Genomic DNA, 26,711 nt, shown 5'->3' on the forward strand with positions numbered 1-26,711 from the left:
CCTTCATTGTCCTGGACAGCACAAGGTCTCTAGAAAAAGCTGGGCTGCCAATGAGCTCTCCAGTTCGTGTGTCCTGCAGTCCTCTGAAAGGACTGCTGTGAGGACTTAGCAGGGAACCATCACTGTGTCTGCCTGGGAGGACTCCTGAGAACCAGCACCTGAAGCTGCATCACAGGCTCCCTGAGGCATAGACACCACCAAAGACTGGTGACTTGGTAAGCATGGCTTCTTGGGCTGTGTGCCTCAGAAAATCCCCTTCGGTCTCCCATATCATATTCTTTTGTGCCATAAGCACTCCGACTTGGTCTCAAAAAGAACTGAAACTTCAATGCCCAAATTGTTTCCTTAGCACAAGGAAACAAGCACCCTGAAATGCTCCTGGTGAGCAGAGCTGGGGTAAGAAAGGCAGGCAGGGGAGGGAGGAAGAAAAGGCATGCCAGCTGGGGTGGCAGATCCTCCAAGGTGGGAGGGCTTGGCAACCCTTTCAGCATTGTCTATTGCAACAGGAAGGAGGAGGATATACAGAGGTTACTTAAAAGCCCCCAAAACTTTCCCTGTTTCTATTTCACTGCAGAAATTCTGCAAGGGAGAAGGAGAAAAAAAATACTATCTCAAAAGAAGGTACCCTTGGTAACTGAAAAAACTTCCTTTTAGAGCTTACTTCTATTAAATAATTGCTACATTTGAAATTGCTGTTTTCAGGGGTTTTGGGAAGAAGTTTTCTTCTCAGTCATTAATATTTTCTTAGAAGGGTTGCATGGCTTTTTCACTGCTACATGCTTACACTGAAATAGATGTGAAAGCAGTTTTGAGTAGCTCAAAAAGAAGTCTCTGATCAGCCTACATCTAAGATTTCCCTTAAGGACGTTAGTGGGAGAGAAATAAGTGGATAAGTGCTTTTTTCTTTTCCTTTTTTCCCTTTTACCCCCCTCTCTCTTCCCCCTTCCCCCTCTTTTTCTCAAAAGTGGATTGTCTGGGTGCAGGAGTTAGCCCTGTAGATATTGGGTGTTTGTGTGCATAGGGACAAAAATACAATTCTCCACTTATCCACAGACTGTTGTAGGCTGTAATATTTGGCTTGATTGCAGTATGACTTATAATGTCATTTTTATTAGGGAGAGGTAGTGTGTGATGCACTTTCTGAAAATATAATTTGCTATTTTGGATTCAATAATGCTGTTATGGAAGATGAGAGAGTGAAAGATTTTTCAGTTCTTTTACCTGAAACTTCCTAATGTTTTTAGTGCCCTGCTTCTCCTAGGCAAATACTTCTGTGTTAGACTTCCCTCTCCTCTCCCGCCCCCTCCTTCTTCTCTTATTCATGTGTTTTGATGAACACAAAATGCCTTCCAATCCTTAGAGAGCTGTACTTATCATTAGACTGATGTTTTCTTCCTCTCAGGTTTTATTTATGTAAGTCTAAAAATGTGTAGCTCACTGGCACCCCACATTGCTTTTGGCTTCTCCCATCTTGCACGTGCCATGCTAGCTCTCGTTTGCTTTTTCCTTGAGCTCTTTCTTTCATACTATTACAACTTTTTTTAGCACAGGATGTCTGAAACAACGAGCACCAGTGAGGAGAATAAACTTCCTTTGAATGGAAGAAGAGCCATCCCACCAAACTACTCCAATGATGAAGAAAATGAGGTTCCTGAGATGGAAGTTTTTGGATCGATACCTAGAGGATTTAATCCTAGAGGTACAGTGTACAATTAAGCTGTAAATCTATTTTTACATCTTCCATACTCTTAGCAAATATCTGTGAACTAAACCCAAACCACTTTTTCCTTACATCTTTCCAATTCAGACGTTTTTTCTTGCTGTTCATGGGAAAACTTACTGAAACCACCTGTGTATATGGAAGTGTTAGCATGGGTTATGGGTATGGAAAGTGAGGAGTAAAGAAGCCGGGTGACCTGTTATCGCCTTGAACTGTGGGACTGGTTAAAAAAAGGCAAGAATGGGTTTTTTCCAGTTTGATCACAATCACAGAGTCACTTTAAGAACCTCCTGGCTTCAGGCATGGCTATGGCAGCATTGGAGTGTAGGGCCAGAAGGAGTCTGTTCTCTTAATGGCCCATTGTATTTGTATTTATTTCACAGGCCTTAAACTGCCTGTGAAACTGCTGCAAAATGTTGTCTGGCAGGGAAAACTTTTGCTATATATGTTCAGCTCACTCACAAAAAATTCCATGAGACTAGAAGGAATACCCATATGATTGCTTATTCTCCTGTGAAAAATGTTTCAATCATTTGGTTGGGGAAACAACAATATCATGGTAGAGAATAGACAAATCAAACTATATTCCCAGTGTTGACTCTTTGGAGTCAACCAGAAATAAAAAATATGTAAGATCTGGTTTAAAAGAAAACAGGATTAAATTCTGAATGTCTCATTAATGAAATTATGTTAAATTTTTTGCCTATTTGAATTGAACAGCAGAAGTTGTTGAATGTAGCAGCTCAGGGTAGCTGGATGTAATACTGCTTAATGCTCATAGGGGACTTTTCATCCAGAGTTGAAGGAGTGCTTAATAAATGTGGACAAGAATTAATTACTGAATTTCACACATTGGGAAACAGGCAAAGAGATTTTAAGTGACAAGTTGCAAAGCATTATTTCTGTAATCCTAATCATGTGCCTTAACCACACTCCCCTCCCCACACACCCGTCCCTCCCCCCACCTTAATACACACGCATTTCTTTTTGAAGCATTTATTTTTAAAAAAAAGCCTGAGCAAACCAACTGGCATGTTAAGACTGCAGAAATTTTGCTTGAACCTATTCTGACAACCCTGTAGCTCTGGGGCAAATGTGTGTTTAAATTGTCAAATGCAATGCAGTGCAGGTCCCAGTTAGACACTGTTTCAAGAAAAAAAAGAACCCAACACTCTCACAGAAACTGGAGATGTATTACTGTGGGATACCTTAGAAGGAATGCAGCCTGTAGCTAAAGCCCACCAGTACCAAGAGAAAGATTCCTGTTTCTTTTTGATGTGCTTCACATCAGGCTCTGAATGAAGTGTGGTGCTTGTGGGTGGCAGCCTCCTGCTTTTCAGAAATGCAGTGGAAACATAGGAATGTCAGGTCAAGTGAGTTGAGGCAGGAGCCCAACATGTCCTTAAGGTGTTGCTGTTGTTGAGAAGAACATCCCTTGTCCAAAGCAAGAGTTTGTGGTCATTGGGTAAACCAATTGGCTATGGGACTGGGCTGAAAAATAAATCTGTGAGTTACAGCAAAACTCTTTGTACAGCTGGATCACCTCTGCTGTGCAATTGTCTCCAATGCTTGTAGCCAAAATATGCAAGGGGTGACCTGAGTCGTCCCTGAAGGGACTGTAGTAGAGTCTCTATTTTGGTGCCCATCAGCTGTGATCTAAGCCTGTGATACCAGCTGATACAAGTGTGGTCTCTGGACATACTGTTTGGGGTATGTTGCTTAAGTCACCTGTCAGAGCATGTTAAAGGTTTCTTGTTCCATGGAGCTAGACCCGACATTCAGGAGCTGAACTTGCCCTGGAGCGCTCTCAGTGTTGTGCTTGGGGGATATAATAGTTGTCCATGGGCAGAGCGGGATCAGCACAGTGCGATGAGGCCCTAGAGCTGGGAGCACATCCTGGCAGAGACCTGCTTGTGACATCTTCCCCTTCTGCACACCCCTACATTTCTGGGCTGTCCAGATTTTTCTGTGGTGGTTCCCAGATTTCGTTGCCATAACACACTGAAAAAAGCATGCAAATACTTTTATCTCTGCTGTTACAATGGAGGTGCTTTCTAGCCTTTGGACACCTGATATAAACATCTAAACACCTGTGTCTTCACCTGTGTCAGATTGTAGTCAACACAGAGCCATCCGGTGAGTGGAGGTGAGGGCACAGGCTGTCCAGAGAGTCACTGGATGTCAGTTCCATGGTGATCTGTATCCTTCTCAGCTCCACTGGCTGCAGCAACCAGCCATCAGCTGGCCATAATAAATTGTTACATACCAGGCTCACATCGTTTAGATGCCTAAATTTAACTGAATTCTGCCCTTGATCTGTGCAGTGTAGGAGTCTACAGCTGAGCTAGTCACCCTCGTTTCCCTTGACAGCCAACAGAGAGAAACAGGCATTTTTAGGGTGTGATTCACTTGACCTATTTTAGCTACTACTCTCGGATGAGGTAAGACCCTGTGCTTGCCTAGCTCTCTGCTGACACCCGCTTCGACTCCAGTGAATCACAGCCGAGGCGAGCGTGGCGCTGGCTGCATCCCCAGCGCGGTCAGTGGGCTGCCTGCTGCTGGAGCTGCGGAGGAGATGCTCATGAGAGGCACGGAGCGCTTCTTCAGCAGGAAGCCTGTGTCACAGGGAACATCCCTGTGCCATGTGCTCCCCCCGGCTCGACCCAGGCAGCTCATCTCACCACAGCGTGTCGTGAGTGGGCTCGGTGGGAGGACACAGCCCTGTCATCCCACTCACCCTTGCAGAGTCCTGTGAGCTGCCAGGCATTTGTGCTTCCCCTGCTAGCGGAGTGATGGGCACTTCCTTTGGAAATTTACGCCATTTTTCATAGAAATTCAAAGCCCTTCCTCTCTGATTGTCTGAGGAAACCCGATGTTCGGAGGCTATTCTTTTTTTTTTTTTTTAAACTGCTCAACTTTCAGTTCATTTATTGCCCTGCAAGCTTAACATTACACAGGCTTTAAGAAGGCATCACACTGTTGCCTCTCGGGCAGCAAACTGACCAACAGACCAGGCTACAGGCAAACCCTCAAGTGTGCCTGACTTCAAAGGAGGTCTCAACTTGCCACCTGTCTCTTACAACTGAACATCACCTGGAGCTTTCCTTTGGATCACACCCTGGTGCTTGTCTTAGCACATCCCATTACCCTGCTCATGTGTTGCTCTTTGTAATTACCATTACTGCAATTAGCACAGGCTCAGCCATGGGTTATCTTCATCTGGCAAGCTTGACGTACATTTTAACACTGAGCCCAAAAATGAAATGTGTTTTTTGCAGATGTGGATGGCTGTGTTCTGACAGGAGCTGTGTAAAGTCCTGTGATGAAATGAAGCAAATGCTGAACAGAAAGCCCAGGGTGGCTTAGCTTTGAGGGGGCTAGCATGCAGAAGAAGGGTGGGGTCACTGTTGCCCCCATCTCCTGTTTTATTGCAAAACAGGAGATGAAAACAAAACAAACTCTCAGCTCTGTTTTTATGCCTCCTTGGAATGAGGGAGAAGCTGAGCCAGTTTCTTATTGGTATTCACAAAACTCCAAAATACACAGCTTTTAAATGTAGTGCTTTCAGCCCAGATGGGTTTGGAAGATATAAGGGGAGAGATTCTCCCCTGTCCCTGCTTCAGCCCTGTACAGAAAATTCCTGCCTTGTGTAATTAAATTGTGAGTTTTGTCAGCATTTTTGAAAGAGCATTGGTAAGTTTTGCAAGGAGGGAGGTGAAGACATGCCCTACTTCACAGAGGGGCAATGAGAATGATTTCTGGGCAAAAATGTTTCACACAGACATCTCTGTAACTTCAGCCAGTGCTAAAATCAGTAGAATTTTACAGAAGTTACTCCAGAAGCCTGGTGAATTGAGCAGAGAATAACAATAACGTTGTCATGGGACTTTAAGCCTGACTCAGGATTGAACAGAGCATTCTAGCCTTTTTGCATATTAGGGTTAGCAGGAGGCAGATGGTTTTGGGTTCAGTTATGCAGGGCTTTTCCATGAAAGGTTCCTTATCATGCTGTGTCCTCAGGCATATTGCTTTCCTTCTGTTTCCTAAAGGACATGGATAGGGATCTGAGGGATGATGCAAGCAGGAGTGGACCTACTCCCATTGCCATTACTCCCCTGTCTCTCATTAGCTGTTGCCCAGAGCCCAGGCTGGAGCAGGAGAAGGGCCATGCTGACTATGCTTACCATCCAGGGAGGGTGCTGCCTGCAGGGTTCTGCTCCTGGTCCAGAAGTGACAAATTAAACAATTGTGCTGAGCTGCTGTGAAAGGGGCCACATTCAGCCTTCAATGACTTGAATGTCCGACTCATTTACTGAGCACATCATTCTTGCCCACAGTGTGCTCAGTAGAAAGCCAAATTAACCACCATCACAAATACAGGCAGCTCCACCAGCTGCTGTAAAAGTGCAGCTCTTTTTGCCAGGCATGAATTTGGCTCTGTCACTCTAAGTATAAAATGCAGGAATTAGCTTGTTTCTAACTGTCAGCACCTGGAAAGACAAGCTGAGAGCTGCAAATCTAGCTTTACTCTGCTGTCTCTCTCCTGGTGGTGAGTAGTAATGGTCCTGCTCCTCTTGGCAGAGGTTTCAGATTATGTGCCTAAGCATGCAGGCAGAAGAACAATACCCAGTTCATTTTCAGGTGGTTTCTCATAGTGTGAGAAGACTCCCATTTTGCAGATTCATGGTGTGTTACAGTCATGTAGTTTATGGTGACTGTGAGTGCCTGTGGCTATCCCAGTGCCACCCCACACTGGTCATTTGCTGAACAAACTACTTATAGTTTGCTATAACCCTTTATAGAGCCTGAATTTGAAGGGAGCAGAGCTTTGCCTGGGTATGTTATAGATACCTACTGCTGCTTGCCTGTAACTCTATGCTGTAATTATATGCCGTAATGTTATATTTAGTTTTCATAAGAAGACACTAATAGCAGTGGAGGTGTACTGAGAAGCTGAGACAAGACACATGCAGTACACCCAAACCTTATCTAATACAGGCAATCCAAGCTCTCAGCTGAATGCAAGATCACTAACTGCCTCTCAGGCTCTTCAGCTCTCAGCACTGGTGGCATTTTGCAAACAAGGTATTTAAGTGTCACAAAGCCCCTGTGAATTTGCATTTTACACATAAGGGACTGCAAGAAGGGAGACAGGAAGCCCCAGCCATCAAAGTCCCACTGATTGCTCTGATAAACTTGTGACAGAAAGGCCCAGACTTGCAGAAAGCCAATGCCAATGGAAAGATGGGTCCAGACTCTCCTTGGGGTCATTCAGCTTCCAACTCCTAGCAACCTGCTCTTCCTGTGGTTGCACTAGAAGTCTTTTAGGCTCTGTGAAAATGGCAGGTGGACAGAGAAGTGTCTGTCCATAAGCCTCTTCTCAGCCTGCAGCATGTAAACCCAGAGACCCAGCATGTTCCTGTTGCATGGTGTTCCTTCCCTGGAGAAGGGGAGGACAGGGCCTCTAAGGACATTGATACCAATATTGACATTGCAGCACACTGACTCCTTCCCCCTCTGCTCATTTACGTGTCTCTGCAGATTACCTGCGTGTTGTGGATATTTATATGTTCAAGGAGCCTCAGGAGATCAACAAGCAGGAGCACCACACTGACAAGTACTACAACCCCAAGCTGATAGTGCGTCGAGGACAGGCTTTCCAAATCCAGATTGACTTCAGCCGACCCTACCAGCCAGAGTCAGACCAATTTTGGCTGGAGTTTTTGATGGGTAAGTGCCTGACAAAGGCTGTGTCTTATCAGCAAAGCAATAGTCTCTCATAAACAGGAAAACAGCAGAAATTAATGGCTGGGTCTTTTCCTGTTATGACTGATAAACCATAAAAACAGGCTTAGCCGTAGGCAAGGAAGTGTTTTTCTAAAGAGGGTTTGAATCCTTTCTTGAGAAAATCAGCAAAATTTCATGTGAGAGAAGAAGGAGCAAAATCTGTGTGTTTCTGTTTTGTAAGAAGCTGTACTTTTTTTGAGCTTTCAAAATTATGTCTGGTTAATGCTGTATGGCAATGCTGAAAGGTAGGTGGAACAGGAAATCTCTTTTGTTAGTGTTTAGGAGATGTAGGGAAGAGAGTCTGTTGTTTGAGGTAGGAGAGGTGAGTGTATGAACTGAGATAGCAAAATACTGATTGCATAAAGAAGGGGAAGTTACACTGGGGGGAAGAATTTTGCATCTTTTCAGCCTGCATTTACAAACAACTTAGTAACAAGAGATAAAGTTCAGTGACTGTGATTTTGGACTAGAAACAGAATCACAGACTCACAGAATCGCTAAGGTTGTAAAAGACATCTAAGATGATTGAGTCTACATGTTAGCCTAGCACTGCCATGTTTACCACCACCTCTGTACCCAAGCAGGGGTGGTGATTCCATCGCTTCCCTGGGCAGCCTGTTCCAATGCATGGCTACCCTTTCAGTGAAGAGATTTTTCCCAATATCCAATCTAAACCTCCCCTGGTTCAACTTGGGACTATTTCCTCTTGTTCTGTTTCTTGTCGCCTGTGAGAAGGGACCAGCCCCCTCCTTGCTACAGCCTCCTTTCAGGCAGCTGATCAGGTCCCCCCTGAGCCTCCTTTTCTGCAGGCTGAACACCCCCAGCTCTCTCAGCCACTCCTCATTGGATTTATGCTCCAGACTCTTCCCCAGCTCTGCTGTTCTTCTGCTGGACATGCTCCAGCACCTCAATGTCTTTGTTGCAGTGAGTGTTCCAGAACAGAATGCAGGATTTGAGGTGGGGCTTTACCAGTGTTGAGAGACTTACTCAGGATTATATCAGAGACTTTCTTGATTTATTGCTGATAGAGAAAGAAAACTTTTTTCCTCTCGCTGAGAAGTCTTCATCAGAGACCCAGGTCCTAGGGTACCTGTTGACTCACTGAAGGCATGGGGCTAGAGAAAGGCATGACCTCACTAGAAAAGAAGAGAAGCTAAAGGGTTTCCTGTTATGCTCCAAAGATGGCCCCACCAGATTCTGGTCCCCACAAAACAACTCTGGGAAACACCCAGCTTCATCTAGATTGATCTGGGAGTTTCTGTGTTAAGACATCAATGTTCCCCTTATAAAGTCTTTAAAGTAGATTATAATTGATGTTTTAATTTACTTTCCTGTGAGATGCAGATCTGAAATTTGTGATGCTGAGTCTTTTCCATCATTGAATTATGATGATGTGGCCATTTATTAGATTTGTTGCCTTCTAAAGCTAGATGGGCGTTTATCTCTTAAACATATGTGCAGTGAAAATGTTACTGGCTGCACATTTTTTTTTCCATGGCTCTCTTCTTTCTAATTTAAATTAGGGTTGGGAGGCATGTTATGACAGTCCAGTGAATGATTGGCTGAACCGCCACAAGTGCCTTTAAAAATTTAATATGCATAAATATCATTAGTTCTTTTGGGATTTAATTAAATTCAAGATTGTTCCCTTAATCTTTATATGTTTAAAACAAACAGCTGTATCAAGGAAGATGTGGAAAATGGAACATTTGTTTTTTATTGCACTCTGTGCAGTTAGCATTTGTTTTAATCAGATATTCTATAGTGGAAGAAGAAAATTAACACTTCTTTTGACATTGCACAATCCACTTAAGAGAACACATTCACTTATTTTCCTCGTTGCTTTTTCCTAACACATCCATCCATGATCAGGAATCATGGATGATGAATCTCTAAGTATAGATAAAAACAATCTCATCTTCAGCCATGGTAGGAATGGGGTTAATACAGCCTGAGCCAGGGGAGTCTCTCCAATAAACACAGCTCTGAATGATTCCTTTGGGGCTAGCCCTCAGTGTGTGGTGGAATTCCCCTCCCTCCTCTTCACCATTGCTGTCCTTCCTGTGACATGGGATGGGTGCCCATGTGTGGTGGCTGACAACTGGCTGCAGATACAAGATAGTGTTCAATGCTGTTGCCCTCCCCTGTTTTTTCTTTGCTTCTGTGAGCACCACTGCCCTCATGCTGCAAGGACTTTAACTCACAGAGATTCAACTGGGAGGTGTTCAAGCTCCTCTTCTGGGAACTACTCGACACTCAGTACTCTGCAAATGTTTCTATTTGTGAACATGTGGTAAAAATGCAGTGTATTTGTTCTCAGAGGCTAGCAACAGGAAGCAAAACAAACACAGTGAAGGAAAATTCAGAAATTATATGCCTGACTCTACCCACTTCTCCTTTCAGTATTGAGTCCAATGTTTAATGCTGAGAAGAGAAAGGAAATTTCTCTTACTTCGGAAAGACAACTGGCTGCTGAATGTCTCAGCACTGTGCTCTCAAACCTTTTGTTAGAGGGAGCTGTGGCCATTTTCATCCAGTTTTTTTCAGTTTATCTTCCTGAAGAGCTGGCTCTCACCTCTCGTACTGTCTGAACAGCAGAACCCAGACAAAAAAGCCCAGGCTGCCTGTGAGCAAGGGAGAGAGGCAGGCACCTCCAAGCAGAGTTTAACCCTACTGTCTTAAAGTGGGATGAACTCTCTTCTGGATTTTTTTTTCTTCCTCTCTTGACTCTCTCTCATTGGCCAGACTCTGGCTTTAAGAACACCGAAGGCAGGGAAGCTGAATCCTGCCCTTTGGTACTGTCAGGCAGAAGCTATCCCTAGGGAGTGGCTCAGACAACAGCCCTGCAGCAGAGGCAGCTTGAGCTCAGAGAAACTTTTTGTTCTGAAAGGATTATACTTCCTAGGAATGTGCTGAGCTTGGGAGATTAAAGTGATGGACACACAGAAATATTGGCAAGCTGTTTAGATGACCTTTGCAAGGAGCACTTTGTGTGCCTGAATAGAAGATTTCAAATGGTGCAGCAGAACTTTTCAATAGAATAACCTCGATTGGGGGGGCCTCTGGAGGTCTCATCTCTAGCCCTTGGTCAAAGCAGGTCCAGCTTCTCCAGCATCTCTGAGTATTTCCCCATGAGCAGGTTTTGAGTATCTCCAAAGGTGTGGATGTTTCCCCAAATGATGTGGACCAGGCTGTCCTGAACTACAGAATATTTTGGGTGGTTCAAGGTTCTATTCTCGTAAGGTACAAAGTTACTCTATAGGGATGGCTGGCCTTGGCTCCCAGGGAATTCAGTTGGAGCTGGGAAAACTCTCCTTCTGCAGGGCTGTGCCTGCAGTGGGGGCTGTTTGTACAACAGTGTCTATGAAGCTATTCAGAAGTTATTAGTTCCCACATCTGAGAAAGTTCCCCAAGTTGACATTAATCCATCACAGAATTTTTAGCCATTAAAGACTAATTTTGATCCTGAAAAATGTGACAATTGTAATGGATTGGTCCTGTGGGTGTGCACAGAACTATTCTATTTCCGTTATTCTCTAAAATTTACTTTCCTTTCTCTTTTTTTTTTTTTCACTCCTATTTTTTCTTCTTTTGCATCATTAAAAAGATGATTAATGAAGCAAGTAAAACAAGTAGAGACTGCTTAATCCTTCTAATTGATAATGAATCAAGGGTACCTGGGACAAATACTTCTTCTGTCATGTGAAACAAGATCTGAAACACTCAGAGAACAATCTTTAATTACAATCCTTTTTAATCCGCAGTTTATTTAAATGCCATTTTCATAATTCAGGGGTTAAATTGTATAAATAAATAAATATATCTATATCTATATCTATATCTCTATATATATATATATGGGAATATATAAATAGTTCGCCCCATTCTCTTGAAAGGTACTTTTACAGACATTCTTCTATGACAGTTCCTTATGACTGAAGTAGCTCTTGCTTTAACAGACTGTTTTCTGTAGAGTCATCCCTGGTGAAATTGACTGAAATGCTAACATGTGAATTATGGTAATTCACATGTTAGCATTTCAGTCAATTTGTTGTAATTAATAATTATTGTTAATAATTATTAATTATCAATTATTGTAATTTGCATGTTAGCATTTCATTCATTTTAACATGTGAATTATTGTAATTCACATGTTTTGCACATAATCCTTTATTAAATTAGGACCACAGTTGCCTGCCAAAGTATGGAACACAATGAATGTGCCAGAAAATCCACATGGAAAAATACCCACTTATAAAGAGTAATTAGATGTAATTCCAGTTCTTGTGCTGGACGTCAGCCCTGCCACAGCACCTATGGTTTGAGACCTGCTCTGTCACCACGTATTTCCTTTATTTCTGCCTACTTCCTGGCTTTTACAAGAGGAAAGGTGAGCATCACCACTGGGGTGATCCTTGTTTTATTGGTCTGGGGCTGCAATGAAAAAGCCACAAGAGAAGTGCAGATGCTATGCTTACATCTAGTTCCCCACAGTGGGATTAATTCCAGTTTGGAGCCTCAGTGAGCCCAGAAGAGCCAAAGGACTTCCTCACCCATCTTGATCGTCCTGACTCCTACCTTTGTGGTGGTGGGGATATTTTGTGTTCCTCTTCATTTTCCATGATGCAAGGCTTAGCCTGGGACAGCCAGTTTGGTGTGGGTGCTGCAGAGTTTCCACTGGCACTGCTGCACTGACAGGGATTTCTCTGAAAAGCAGATGAATGATGAGATGGGCTTATACACCTTCAATCTTGCTTTTAGTAGTAGTTTCCAGTACATGGCTGTAAATCCTTGAGGGCTTGATGAGTTTATATGGTGCATCCTGACTCTAATGATGTATTTCCCCACATCCTCATAAATTGCTGTCTCTTTGTATTTTCCTTAAATGGCTTCATAAATCCATATATATTGGTCTAACCCTAAATGTTATTATGAACGTTTTATTCATTGATGCACTTCTTGAAGGGCTGTAAATTCCAGTCCCCCAGGCTACTATCACCTTTCCACAAGTGTGCATGTGTGGATGCCCACCCACCCATGCACATGCTCTCCTCAGCATTCTATAAATCATTGGCTTCTGGCCTGAGATCAGAGGAGAGACTTACTGCTCCTTTTTCCACAGTCTTCCCAAGCCAGTTCCAGAGGGATAGTTATAAACACATCAAAGAAGCCAAGAACATAAAATGTTAGAGCCGGTCCCATATGGCTTATTTAGGTGATACCAAATTCCCACTTATAGTTAGAGGGATATCTGAGTAAATAACCAGAGGTCCAGTTCAGGGTATGCACACCAGAATCTATGGAGCTCTTCATACTGTCCTACTGTGTCCACTGCCTTTCCCTGTCTTCACAGCAGAGTTGGGCCGGAAAAGATTCCAGGATTATTGAGGTTTTGATGATTTTGTCAGATAGTAATTCTGCCTTAGGGGGAAGTATTGCTACCTCTGCTGTCACCTGTTCTCAGCAGCTCTGGGGCAGGGTGGGTTGTAGCCAACAGAGTTGCTGGAACCTGAGATGTCCCCCAGCACTAGGAATGGGATGTCAAGCTGAATTCTTACTCTGAGTAAAAGTTGCTCTTTGGAAAACTTTGGATCTTCATGTTTTAGGAGATTTTGGCACTGTCAAGAGAACTAACCGGTCTAGAAGGCACACTGTGTTGGTAGGTAACTCAGCACTGCGAGTTTATGAGATCCTTGTTTCACGAAGAAGTACAAAAAACTGAGCAGAGATACAAAAGCACCCGATGGTCTAAACTTGGAGTCTCATTTTGTGACAGAAAAAATAATTTATTAGCAGCAGAACATATTTCGTAGAAATTGCCTCCCAGCAGACAAGAGACCTGGTTGCCAGCTCTTTGCAAAAAACAAACCTCTCCACTTTCTGAACAAAGGCATTGGGGTATTCTTTTCCTCCCCTCTGGAATTCCTAGCTGGGCCCCAGAAGAGTAGAGAGGAGGGAGTCCCTTGAGGTGGTCTACGAATACAGTATTTCATGCAAATTAGGCTTTATTAGGCTGACTTTTGCACTGCTTCAGCAGCATCAAATGGCAAATAAAATCTGGCTGTATTTTTTAGTTGTTTTACTAGCTAAGGTGCGTGGCTCTGATGTGTGTTTTACAATTGTAAAGTACTACAAACATTCACTGCTGGGACAGAGTGGCCAGATGTTAAGGATTCATAACTGGAGCCATGAGCAAAACTTCTTTCAAGATATTTGCATTTACTACATTTCCAAGTTTGTATATAGCACTTCTGAAGGCAATGGAATTTGAGGGTGATAGGAACCCAGATGAGATGTTAGAGATTTAGAGACTACTGCTTTTAACAAAAAATTGTTTCCTCTTCTTGCTTCTTTTGATTGTTTGGAATTGGAGCACCTCTCCTGTTTCTTTCTAATTTGTTTTACTCTGTGTTTCATGTCATAAATCCCATATGCTAACACCTCTGTCCAAGGCTGCTTGCTATCAAAAGACTTACCTCTGCTGTACTGGTGACTTCCTGCTCAAACTTCTTTATCAATATATCACAGTTATTATACTTCCATGGGTGGTGCTGAAATAGATTTTTTTACCCTTTATATGAGAGAATGTATCTAGATAAAACAAATGAGCTTATAGGAAAATTGTTAATTACTGTGTGTAATCAACAACTCCAAAGGGAGACAGATCACTTGACTCCTTGAAAAGCCAATCTTCCAAGGAGGGTTCCTAAAAAGACAAAGGCTGCTGAGATACAGTTTTGTTCACCTCCTTCTCTTCTGAGGTATCCCACTTCCATCAGGATGGAAATTCCCTGTGAAGCTCACTAGATCTCTAATTTCTGTGCTACCAAACCTTCCTTCCTCCCTTCTGGAACTAAACCCAGTTGTGTGAGACCTATCCGAGAGCACCTGCTGGTCCCTCCAGTGTCTGTGCCAACAGCACAGCACTAATTCAGCCCTGGCATTTATGAGCTGTTTAATGCACACACACACATGCACACACAGCAGTGTGCATGTCCACTGGGGATCAAGGGGAAAACTAAACTACATGTAGTCAGGAGCTTCCAGGGACAGGATAGAGAAGGAGAAGGAGGAGAACAGAACCAAGCAAGCCCTGGTTCCTGATAGTCACTTGTAAAGAACGGCAGCAGAATTGGATAACTGGAGGAGGACCGCTCGTGTCTTGACAGCTGAACTCACTGTACCTCTCTCTCACTCTCTCTCTGTTGCTGTAAATCCCTCTCTGGTGTGGCAGTTTCACCCAGAATTTAACACAGCTTGCCTCTCTGCCTGATGGGCCCAGAGCTGACATGCTAGGGAGGAAAGGCATATGTTGAAAATAAGTGACTTTGAACTCGTATGTGTAGCTACAGTTCTGTGATTTAGATGGCTTATTATTTTGCTGCTACATAAATAGATTTTGGCAAGCTTTAACAAATGCTGCACTTTGCTCTTTGCCCCTGTAAAGTGTTTATGTGTGACAGGGGACATCCCATGCATACCCACATCCACACACACTTCAGTCATGGTGCCTTTTGCCATGTAGATCTTTACTCATGTTTTTTTTTAATTTATCCTATGGACTCCTTCAATAGTGACAGCAGCTACTTTCCTCCTCTTTTCCTGAGTTCCTGGAAACCCCAAGAAGTGTAGAGTCAAGCTGAGCTGCAACTGAAGTGAGAAGGAGCTTTAGGACCCCAGCTTGGTTAGCTACAGAAACCAGGGTGGAATATGAAAGAAGTATCAAAGGATTTGAAGACCTGTGCACTGTGCATCAGGGGAAATAGATTTGTTTGTGCCATTAGATGTTCTGTACACGGGAGGTTTCTGTAAAAATTGATGTCTTCTGGAAGCATTGTGGCTCAGGACCTAGCACTGAAATGCAGAGTGTTGGAGGCCTGAGAAAGGGGGTCATTGTGAGTTCTCTCCTCTCCTGCTTTAAAGGCAGGTTAGTCAGTACCTTCTATTCAGTACATGATATCTTTGAAGAAGCCTACCAAAAAAAAAAAAAAAAAATCACCCAGTGCAGGAATCTCCAGACTTTCTGAGTTCACAGGCTGGATTTTCCCATTTCCATGTGCTGTTAGAGTGAGCAGACAGGGACATCCCAACAGCGTGATGTCATGCAATGAGTTTGTCTGCCACAGAGCAATTGGCTGTGAAATGTCCTCGTGTGAGGGCCAGGGCCTCCTACACCCAAAGCAAACGTGAACACTGGGGGGTGAGGCAACCACAAAGAACTGGCTGTGGAGCATAGTTCAGGCTGCCAACTCATGGTGCAAAGCAGAGCCGGAGAGATCCTGAGCCAGCTAATGCTTCTGGCATAATGTCAGCACCCTCCTGTCAGCATAAAAAGGGTTTGTCTTGTCTACATGTCCCAGTTCTGACAAGCACTCAAACTGCCTCCTGACTCTCTGTGGGTTGGGTTAGCACCAGAGACCCCTCAGAGAGTGCTCTGCCAGGCATTCACAGGCTTTTGGTAACAAGTCTTTGGATAGTATTGCATCTTCTTCCTTGGAGACTCAGCCAGAGAATGAAATCACCACTGCCTGTTACTCCTTCTGAGGAAGGGCCAACATTGCAGATATCCCAACCATGAGCCAAAGCTGGCTCTTCTTTTCCACTCCAGCCAGAAATGTGTGCTCAAGATGTAGATAAAGGTGAAAAGGCCAAGCCATCCTGATAGGACTTCCCTACAGAGTTGATAAACATAGTACTGAGCCTATGTAAGAATTACTTGGCCAGCAACCTTAGCATGCAATGCCAAAGTTACTCAGCTTCTTAGCACTCTAGTATCAAGACAACAGATGTGTGTATATGAGATAGCATGGCTGATGCTGTCAGGTGTCTGAATGTGTGTTTACAATTCAGCTCCACAAGCTCCTGACAGAAGTAACAATTCCCTTACTCTTTCATTTACACCCCCTATGCTTCCATTTGCATTTTGTTTTGTTTGGTTTTTGGTTTGGTTTGGTTTGGTTCTATTTCAGAAGATTAGGGAACCTGTCCCCTCTTCAAAGAAAACATTGGAAATTGCTCACTGTGCTCTTGAAGGCTCTGCTCATCTTCCCAAACTTCCTTGTGGGTTCAGGATTTATGTAACCATTAGCAAGCACCAAATCATGAATATCTGTCAGGGGCAAACAATGTTCTCTTGTATTTACTATTTATAATACCTGCAAAATATCCTGACTTCTAGGATATCTGTCCCTGGCAAATCTGCTACGTCTGCAGGGATGCAGAGCACCCCTGGTGCCCCAGAGCACCTTCTCCCCATGGGTTTGCAAGCTAATGCAGTGACCTCTTACTCTGTGGGACCTTGCATACTCCTTCAACAGCAACTACAGCTGCTTCCCTGTTGAGCAAAAGGTATATTAGTGTGTCTTGTCACTGTGTTTGTTTGGAAGGGAAGATGGGATTTTGAGTTTTCAGAAAAAGTGAGAATACCAGAGGCTTGGTACTTTGCCAAACCTGCTTATGAGGTGCCAGTGGCAGTGGTCCCATAAGGATGTCTTGAAAAGTTGTCACAGCCTCTTTGAGATCCTCTCTGGTTCCTGTAGGCAGATTTTCTGGGAAGTGATTCTGCAGTCTCCCCATGTACACGTGGCATACACAAACATGGTGGTGCAAAGTCTCTGCCAGAGCACAGCTCCTCCTGTCCCCAATAGGCTCCTACACCAACATGCAGCTTCCAGCAAAGACAAGGATGTCAGTTCCTAACCATGTTAAAATAGTAATCTCTTCCCCCTCCCACCTTTCTGAAGGAGGTACAGGAGGTATTTTTAAAAGTAGCACTTGTTAACAGTTTTCAAGGATATCAGTTCAACTGCTTGGTTTGCTCTGCTGCTTTGTTTGCGTGGATTGCCTTTTTTAGAAAAAGATTATGTCAAAACTAGAAGCAAAATATCAACTGTAGAGGCAAGCTGGGTCATGCACAGTTGCACTACAAAGGACAAGAATGTGTTCAGCTCCCAGATCTGTTACCTCTATAGGCTCTTCTCTCTACACTGGCTTGCTTTTGATGGTTTATATTTGAAGTGTCCAGTGCTCTATCTTTTAGTGTTTTCTATTGATTTTGCTCTCTTATTCTATTCCTTTATTCTTCTGTAGGTCTTTTCCTTCCATTGTGTTCCTCACTGATCTGAATGAGTTTCATGGGTGACAGCATCCCTGGCCTGCAGGGCAAAGTGGGTTATTTATGTGCATTGAATATCTACAGAATGAAAATTCATGTGCTCAGAATAACCTCTTGGATGAAGCACAGTAGCCCTAGATTTCTCAGAAACACAAATGTCGTGGCAGCTTGCAAGTTTCAGATTTAAAGCTGGAGTTGTCCTTTCCCAAGATGTAGCAGTGTTCAGATCTGCGATTATCTCTACATCGGCAGTATAAAAATAAGCAAGCACGAAAATGAGTTTAATTTTGAAGTTCTTAAATAGTAAGAATGAAAAATATAGAAGTCTGTCCCTCCGTCTGCCATCATTGCTTTTCATTACCCTATTTTTGAATGAGGCCGACTTTCAGCCTAAAATATGAAATGAAGAGTAGATTTGAGAATGAGATAAGGAGCTCATCCTTCTCACAAATGTCTCTTCTGTCTGTGCTTCTGGTTGGCTTCCAGATTTAGTTTGGCTCTACCTCAGTCTCAAGGGGTGGAGCCTCACACAACTTTGAATCCTGGCACTGTACGTGTTTACATGTAGCCTATCCGTCTAGCTGCTTTTAGAGTTGGCGGAGTAAAATAAGCTCCTCTGGGATGTGATTTGTCTTACTATGAGGCAGGCTCTCACGTGAGGTACTTTGGAGGCATGTCATACTTTGGGACACATTTCTGGCAGAGAAAGTTTGGTGATTTGGCCCCAGTGTGGTGGTTTATAATCTGGGCATCCAGAATTGGTCCCTGAGGAGTGGATGCTCAAAGGGAACTGAGCATTGGGTATCTGCGTGTGGACTCATTTGTGTTTCCTCCATCTGTGTGGACTTCATGAAAGAGCGCTTGGCCTCTGCTCGGCAGTGCAGTAGTGCAGAGAAGAACAGGGTTCTGCTCTGCTAAAGAGCCCCAAAGCTGTGATGTCTGTGCCCCAGAGGCACCTGTGTGCTAGTGACAAGGATGGTGGGTGCACCTGAACTGGGGAAGGTGCTCTTACCTAAACTCCTAAACTTGCCAACAGTCTAGCTGGTGTTGTTGATACCAAGGCAAGGAGTAAGATGGAGTGCATCTTGCTGCACTAGGATAAACAATGGTGAGCAAGAAAAGCCTGGACAGCCCTTTCTCATGCTGGCAGGGCTATCTATGCTCTATCAGTGCTTTCCAGTGAGACTGGAGCCTGCTGGAGAGAGGTGGGTGGGGGTGTGGGGACAGGCTGCCTGCAGGGAGCTGTTGCAGGTTTTTGTGTGGCTGTGCTGTCCAGTTACCAGGCCCTGTGAGGGGCAACACGAGGGTAGTTTATTATTGCCCACTAAAACCTGCCACCTCCATTGAAAATAAAACAAAAGGACAGAGGACTGCTAGAAAATTAAAAAACTGTCTCTACTTCTCTCTCCAGGTCGCTACCCACAGCAAAACAAAGGCACCTACATCCCAATTCTAGTAGGCAGTGCGCTAAAACCTGGTCAGTGGGGAGCGAAGATTATCCACAGGGAAAACAACTCCATTCGGCTGTCCATCATGTCCTCTGCCACCTGCATCATTGGCAAGTTTCGCTTGTATGTTGCTGTCTCGACTCCCTACGGCATCCTTCGGACACGCAGGAATTCAGCGACCGACACCTACATCTTGTTCAATCCCTGGTGCCAGTGTAAGTACCTGCACAAAGGCTTGCACTTTGTGCTGCTGGGCTCATCAGCTTTTAGGTGGGTTGGTCCAGAAATGGGAGCATTATACCAAGGAGGTTGGAGACATGTCCGTTTGGGTCTGGAAAAATTACAGTAACTCTGCCAAAAGTCAAGTCTTTCCAGCTGGGGAACAGCTCTGTGTGAGCAGGGTTCCATGCTGCAAACCAATGACTTTGTTTTGTCTAAACTCTGCAGTTTTAAGAGGCCAAACCTGTGTTTGCCAGTTCAGGCTCCATTTCTCATAGTAAACATACCCTCAGGCTTTACTCTGACTTAAATAGGCAGCACTGAGTCTCCAGTGTGCCTTTGTGTGCCTTAAACAAGTCAATATAAGCATATTTTTTTCCAGGATTTGGTGTGGGGCAGGATGTGGTGGCCTCACATACTCTGTTGTCTCACAATGCTAATTGCAGCATTTGGGATTGAACATCTGAAGTCAAAATATTGCAGGAATTCAATGGGAGCTGCTGTTCCTGCTCAGGTTGGGTGGACTCAGCTCGCTGTGGCATCACTGGTGGTGCCTTCCTGCTGCTACATGACATTTGCCCTTATAACTTCTCTTTGAGTGGTGACTAATTAGCAACGGTGCCCTCTCTGAGGAACAAAACATTTTGCAAATGAGCCTTTTTTTATAATACAGTGGGTTGAAGAACAAATTATTTTTTATTTTTAATCTCCCAAGATCCTTGGAAGAAATCAGGCTTTATGCTGCCAGAGTTGTATTTTACCCAATGAACTCTTTGTCTGGCTTTCAGGAGAGGGCAAGGAGGACCAGAGAGGTTTGACTCAGCCTTCTGACAGACTGTAGCACTGTCTTAGCTTCCGACACTTGCAAGGCTCCAAATCACATGTATTGCAGTATATTTAGGTCACCAGCTAGCTTCAATATTCTCCTGCTACTCTTCCTTCATCTTTCCATTTTTTTGCCACAGTATTTGCATCAAATAATCCTGTACCAAAGAAGGGCCCTCCTACCAAGTGACAAGTAAGTTTAGCATTATTAGAAGAGCCCATTATTCAGCTGCACTGCTGTCAGTACATGGAATGATTTGTGCTGGGTTCATTACTTGCCCCTAGTCCAAGGGAATATAAGCAATGATTAGTTTATGCATTATTTAAGAAGATATAGATTAATGCTGAATAAAGAGGAGTTAGTTAAGTGGGAATAGGAGGGAAGGGCAGGGCTGAAGGCCCTGCCGCAGTGTGAGATACTTCTGAAAGCAGTGTAAGGTACCTCAGAGCAGTGTGCTAACAGTTTGTTCTGGAGGGTGGGCAACAGAAAGAGAGGAAACATTGCCAAAGCTGTGCTCAACTGTGAGCAGACAAAACTTCTCAATGTTTGTTTTGGCATCATCAGACTCACAGCTTCAGTCAGGGAAGGTAGAAAGCTCTACCTAAAGGTAGAGCACTACTCGGTTTTAGTCCTGGGTGTTCTAACAGCCAGCACAGTGATGCTGCAGTGGCTCAGCACATCTTTGGAAAGGTATAAACCCTGTGGAAAATCTTCTTAAATTGCCTCAGATTGCCTAGCAGACAACCAGCCGGGGCTGCATGAAGTCCTAATGTGGAGAAAAGATGTGATGTGGGGGGGTTGTCTACCAACTGTGGTGTGACTGGGACCACACAGGCTGGTGCGAGGTGTTAGTCAGAGGGAAAAAAGAAAAATTGATCCCTACTTCCCACATCCTTGCCCAGCAACTCTACGTGCAGACTGATCCACCATTATTCATGGTATACAGACACTTTGCTCTCCTGTGCCCTCCCTCCCTCACACCTGAGCTGAATGAGTCCAAAAGCCAGCAAGATTAAAAACCACAACATGGGAGTAAACTCACAGGGAGCATGACATGCAGCAGTTGCCTCCAGTGGCAGGTGTCGGCAAGGCTGATGGAAAAAGTCTGCCTTAGGAAAGCAAAAAAGATTTTCTGGGCAGCAAAGACATGTTGTGTGACCCTAGATCCAGGGCAGGCAACTTGGGGGCCACATTTCCCTCTGCAGCTTACAATGGCTTCAGGTCCTGTCCCTTGCTGACTACTGTGGTTTTCATTTCCTGCTTGTTTTATTTGGATTTGGATATATCCTCATTTCTTGTTCTTCTTTTACTCCTAGGTAGTTTGGGCTAATTGGCTCCTATATCTGTCTTTCCCTCCTCTTCTTTTGTTAGAAAATCAAGGACTGTTCCTTCATGCTTTATCCCCTGACTGGAAAAGATTTTTCAGTGGAATGACAAAAGGGTAGAAAAACTGAGGCAGTTAAAGTGAAGAGAAAACAATAGTTTGAAAATCTTCTAGGCTTGTTTGCTGGTTTAATAGCTAAGCAGAAAAGTCTGAGTGAAAAGCCTCATTAAAAAGAGAGAAGACTGATGCCAGGAATGAATGGGGATTGTTATAGCAGGGAGCAGAGTGTCGGCTCTAGAGCCTGGTGCAGCTTTCCGACTCATCATCTCGGAGGAGCATCAATATGTCAGTATGAGCTTTTCTTTAAGACAGAGGCATTTGTGCCCTTTCTTATTACTCCTTTCCTCACTATAGTTCAGTTTTGACATATTTTCCCAAGCAGGGTTGTTTTTTTTTGTCACGCTGCTTCAGAAGAAGTTTGAATACTTTACCAGTCAAGCTACAGAGTACTTTGCTTCCATAATCATCATATGCTTTTATATACTTTAATCCCTTTAGCTATATTTAAGACTGATAACCAAAAATGCTTTAAAGACACAGGGCCAGATTCTCCAAAATTATATACACCAGTCCCAAACATCTGGGAATTCATCTAACTAGTGGATTGAGATTTCAGTTACTCAGGTGAAGTTTTAATTACTTAATAAGCAAGGTAAAGTCGGTGAGGAGAAGCAGCATCCTTTCAACAGCCAGATGACATAGCTGGATAAAACAGATGTGCTTTTAGGCATGCAGAGCTCTCTTCAGTTCTGGAACAGAAGATACAAACGGCAAGTAGTTAAGGATAACTTCTTGGAATTTAACTAAACTCTTGGCAATATCAGACTACATGAAAGCGGAGAAGAACTCCTTTGATCTGGATACTGTGAGCTCTTTCCAAGGAGCTGTGAGCTCTTTCCAAGCAGGTGTTGAGTCCCTGCAACTTTCTGCTGGGGAACATTAAGTGCTTATCAGGAAAAGACCTTGTGCTGACTTCTGTGACTCTCTCACAGGTGGAGGTGCATAGTGTAGTTGAGTAAGTTGCAGACCCTGTGGGCTGAGGTGTGCATTTCGCTTACCCAAGCCTCATGCAAGTGAATTACACTTAAGCAATTTATATATTGCAACTTTATTGAGTCATCTGCATTTTTTTTTTGCTTAAATGTACTAATACAGTTTGAGGATCCGTAACATGTGGTTGACTCTGGACTCATCTCACATGTTACCAGTCATCCAAATCTGGCCCAATAATATTTTTTTACTTTTATAGGTAAATCTTAAATTTGATTGCTTGTGCCATAGCTTTCATATGGGCAGAATTCACATAGAGCTTCATCCTTCTGCTACATTAGTGTAGGCAAATACTAGCACTATTCAAGGCAGCATACTGACCTTGATCCTGGGTAGAGTGTTTTTTGTAGATAACTGCATTTACTTCTTGCTGCTTGGGGTTTGTCACAGCACTGTCCTCTTCCCAACATGAGCCCTGCTGGTTCCAGTGAGGCCCAGCCTCACATTTCTGGATTCCCTCAGGAGCACATTGAAGGGAGGCTGGGATCTCAGGACAAGCCTGGTGCTTCCACTTCCACCTGTCTGCTGGTGCTGCTGTGCTCAACTGTCACTGTCTGCATGAAGAAATGGCTTTTCCAGCACCACAGGGCAGCTGTGCTGGGGTTAGGGTCCCTCCATGCTGGGTAGAACTCATTCCCTTTCCCAAATAGAAAGTGTTACTCTGCATCCCTTATGTCTTTAGCAAGGGATTCCTCACCTGCAGCGCTGTCTTCACGTGAAGTGTATTTTCACCTTCCACAACTTCAAACAGAGTAGCATAGAAGCTAATTTGCTTCTTTGTAGCATTGCTGATGTCTCAGTAAATTCCCAGGATAAAAGAAGTGAGTAAAAAAACCTCTGAACTGCTAGAGAAAAAGAACAAACAAACCCAGCACATTTCTGTGGAATTCTTCTGTTTGTCAGATGTGAGCCTCCACTTGCACAAAATAATTAGGAGTTGCATTATGTAGAGCATGCTTAGCATCAAAGTAGTCACAAATGCCTCATATTTTTTTTCTAAACAGTCTCAAGGGCAGTGAAATCTGTCAAAAATCAAAGCAGCTGGCTTCCCTGTAAAACACAAAAGACCTTTTTACCTTATCAAAAACACAAATATTTAAAATAATCGACAGAGAAGTTAATCAATTTTCATCTGATTTAGCAAAGATCATTCAGTCTCAAAATAACATAAGCATCTCAATTGATACCAGCAAGATCAATGTTGATATTTTTAATCCCCAAAAGAAAACAACAGCTGTCAAGAAGGCATATGCACACACTTCACTGAATGTGTAACTGCACAGAAGAAGGTGTGAATTCTCCTTCTTTAAATGAACTCTATGTACTGTTTGTATGAACAGAATTTAATAAAATTCAGTGCTCAGTGAGAGAATGCAGATAATCATTCAATGAGCAAATCAGGCAAATCCAGCCTAATGAAACAGAGCCTACATGAACTGTGACACCTGCCATATTTTTAGTGGGATGTTATACAGAACTTGTTGGACCACAAAAAAGTCATGTAATATAGTTTCACAAGTATATGAGAGTCCCTGCTTGCAGAGATGGCTGCAGCCTTTTCATTCACTGTCAAGTTTGAACACTCTCTTTCACCTTGTAGCCTCTGAAAATAGTAAACCTATGATCATCCACTTTGTACCCGGCTGCAGCTTTTCACTACCCTAGGTCATGGGCAGTGAAAAGCTTACAAACTTCTTAATGGCCCTGCCTTTAGAAGGCAGGTGAATACCACCCTGCTGAATAACAAGAGTGGGTCTCAGACCTGTCTACTTTAGATAAAACTCCATGGAACCTGCTGCTCCTCTGCTTGCTCCAAGTCGTCCTTAGCATCAGGGACTGTACAGCAAGTGCCATAAAGCAGAACAGCAAGCACTGATCTCAAATGCAATACAGACTCCTTGTATTTAACCCCTGCTTCTCTACCATCCTTTGCATCCTCTACCATAATGTGGGGGTCATTATACTACATATCTAGCTATAATCATTTATGTGTGTGTATATATATATAGACATAGAAATAGAAAAATATCTTGAGGAAAAACAAAACTTTCACAAGGTCAGGTGTGTATATTGGCAAAGCCTTTCATCTAGCTGAGGCCAACATGAGCCTTGCCACTGATTCTTTTATTTCATTTTTTCATTTATTGTATTTCTTTAAATTTTCTAATTATTAATATTATTATATTTTAAATGGTTTTTTGTTTTTAATTTTTTAATTATTGTTAATTTTTTAATTTTGTCTTTTTTCCCATTTTTTTTATCTTTTCCTTTCTAAAATTTTCTTTAATTTATTTTTAATTTTTTGTTTAATTTTTAAATTTAAAAAAAATTAATTTTTTTATTTTATTAATTTTAATTTTTAAATTATTATTATTATTGTTTCATTTTTAATTTAATTTTTTTTTTTGTGGGCTCAAGTTTTAGCTTATTTTTGGCCTAATTGCAGATTCATGGAGAATTGAAGAAGCTTTTGAGGATGAGGTTTACAAGAAAGTGCAAATCTGATTTGCATTTCAACAAAACACTACAAATCAATAGGCTTTTAGAAGTTAAATGATCCTCTAGTAATTTGTAATAGGGTGCTGAAGAAATCTACTATGACAGTAGTGAGTGTAGTTTTGTACTTGCTCATACCAAACTGTTGGAAATTCTCTTTAATTTGCTCTCTGGAACCACAGTACTGATTTCCTCAAATTAATTAATTTCTGTGCTATTAATTGTTAACATGTATCTTTTAGTCTCAAAATAAAAGCATTGGTAAAGGAAAGAAATCTTCAACTGTTCTAGAATCTCAGCATCACAGCATGCTTCATACTTACCTGTAAATGTCTGAATGGTTTCCTGTCATTCAGGGGTCCTTATGAACATTAATAATGAGTTATTTACATATGTAAATCATATTTGAAAGTCAAGTGTGTATGGATATGCTCTTGATTTTTTATATAAGTCCAGTCTAGAATGTACCTTTTGTATATGTTTTGATAAAGATCTCATGCAATAACATCTAGTTCTTACTTAGACACTTGTGAATATGAATTTCTCCTCATGTTACCTGTTCAGTCAAGCTATGTGGGGAAGGGATACACCAGTCAATAACTAATGCACAGAAAAAGCAATCAAGCCTTTCTCTTAATATGTTATAAAAACTGTACTCCATTTTTTAATGCACTACAGATTTTTCTTTAGATCTCTTGACCTGAGCTGTTTTCCATTAACATTAATAGGTTTGAAATTGTTCTTTGATCTGTTTGTGTAGATGCAGAATTGCATCATGGTGCTCCAACTTTTAAATTAGTTGTACACACTAATCATAAAATTCTTGATGAGATGTGACATTTTAATCATACTTTACAGATCCTTAGAAAACTGGCAGGAGTTGCCAGCACTTTTCCATCTTGCATGTTTTTAAGTTGTATATCATATTCCTAACTAGGATGACCACCTCCTTATCCTTGTTGAAGCAAGTAATGCTTTGTTTGATGCAAGAGGGGTACTTTTCACCAAAGATCAATGTATTATATGCTAAGATGTTTTCTCTGTCCTATGTGAAAATTAGGCACTTGTACTAATATTTGTCTATGGTAAACTAATGCAGTGGATGCTGTGTACCTGGATGATGAGAAAGAAAGGGAAGAATATGTCCTGAATGATGTTGGTATTGTATTCCATGGAAACGTCGAAGATGTAAAATCAAGAAGCTGGAGTTACGGGCAGGTGAGCTGTTTAGATCTTCTGTGGATGCTCCCAGTAGGACAGCAAATGACTTTAATTGACACCAGACTGTGGTTGAGACTGTGGGCTCTGGAATGCATTATTGGTTTCTCCTTCAGAAAGATAAGCGGTATCATTTTAAAATTGCATGAAGTGGGTATAAGCCTAATCCAGAAAAGCAATACCATAATAGCTTATATTTAAAGACCTTGTTTCAGGGGCATATTTCAGATACTAAGAGGCTGCCTGTTGGAAGTTATAGTCATTAGCTGAGGTTTCCATGGGGCAGGGGTATTTCTGCTGCTGCATTATTGCTGCTTCAGTATCAAATCAATTTATGAAAGGTAGAATTCTTTGTTTGGCTTTTTTTCATTTTTTGACAACAGGTTGTATTGCTTTTTGACTTTTCTTTTTAGCTTTAGCAACTCAATGGAAATAATTCTGTTCTTCTT

The 26,711-nt window shown here is 42.6% G+C and overlaps 1 protein-coding gene across 3 annotated transcripts in view; it reads left to right on the plus strand.

Moving 5' to 3' along the window:
• Nucleotides 1-471: 471 nt before the first annotated feature.
• Nucleotides 472-26,711, plus strand: part of F13A1 (coagulation factor XIII A chain) — a 59,169-nt gene continuing 32,929 nt past the window's right edge. Inside the window, exons 1-5 of one of the 3 annotated variants that reach the window (XM_009090236.4) lie at nt 472-621; nt 1,546-1,699; nt 7,262-7,450; nt 19,033-19,284; nt 26,144-26,262. In XM_009090236.4, the coding sequence (XP_009088484.3) occupies nt 1,552-1,699; nt 7,262-7,450; nt 19,033-19,284; nt 26,144-26,262 (708 nt within the window). In that variant the 5' untranslated portion in view covers nt 472-621; nt 1,546-1,551. Of the gene's footprint in view, nt 631-1,545; nt 1,700-7,261; nt 7,451-19,032; nt 19,285-26,143; nt 26,263-26,711 lie in introns of all 3 variants that reach the window. The other 2 variants (XM_050971264.1, XM_018924002.3) reach the window with 2 other exon arrangements.

Source organism: Serinus canaria, chromosome 2 (assembly GCF_022539315.1).
Source record: "Serinus canaria isolate serCan28SL12 chromosome 2, serCan2020, whole genome shotgun sequence".
In the NCBI taxonomy this organism is placed as follows: domain Eukaryota; kingdom Metazoa; phylum Chordata; class Aves; order Passeriformes; family Fringillidae; genus Serinus; species Serinus canaria.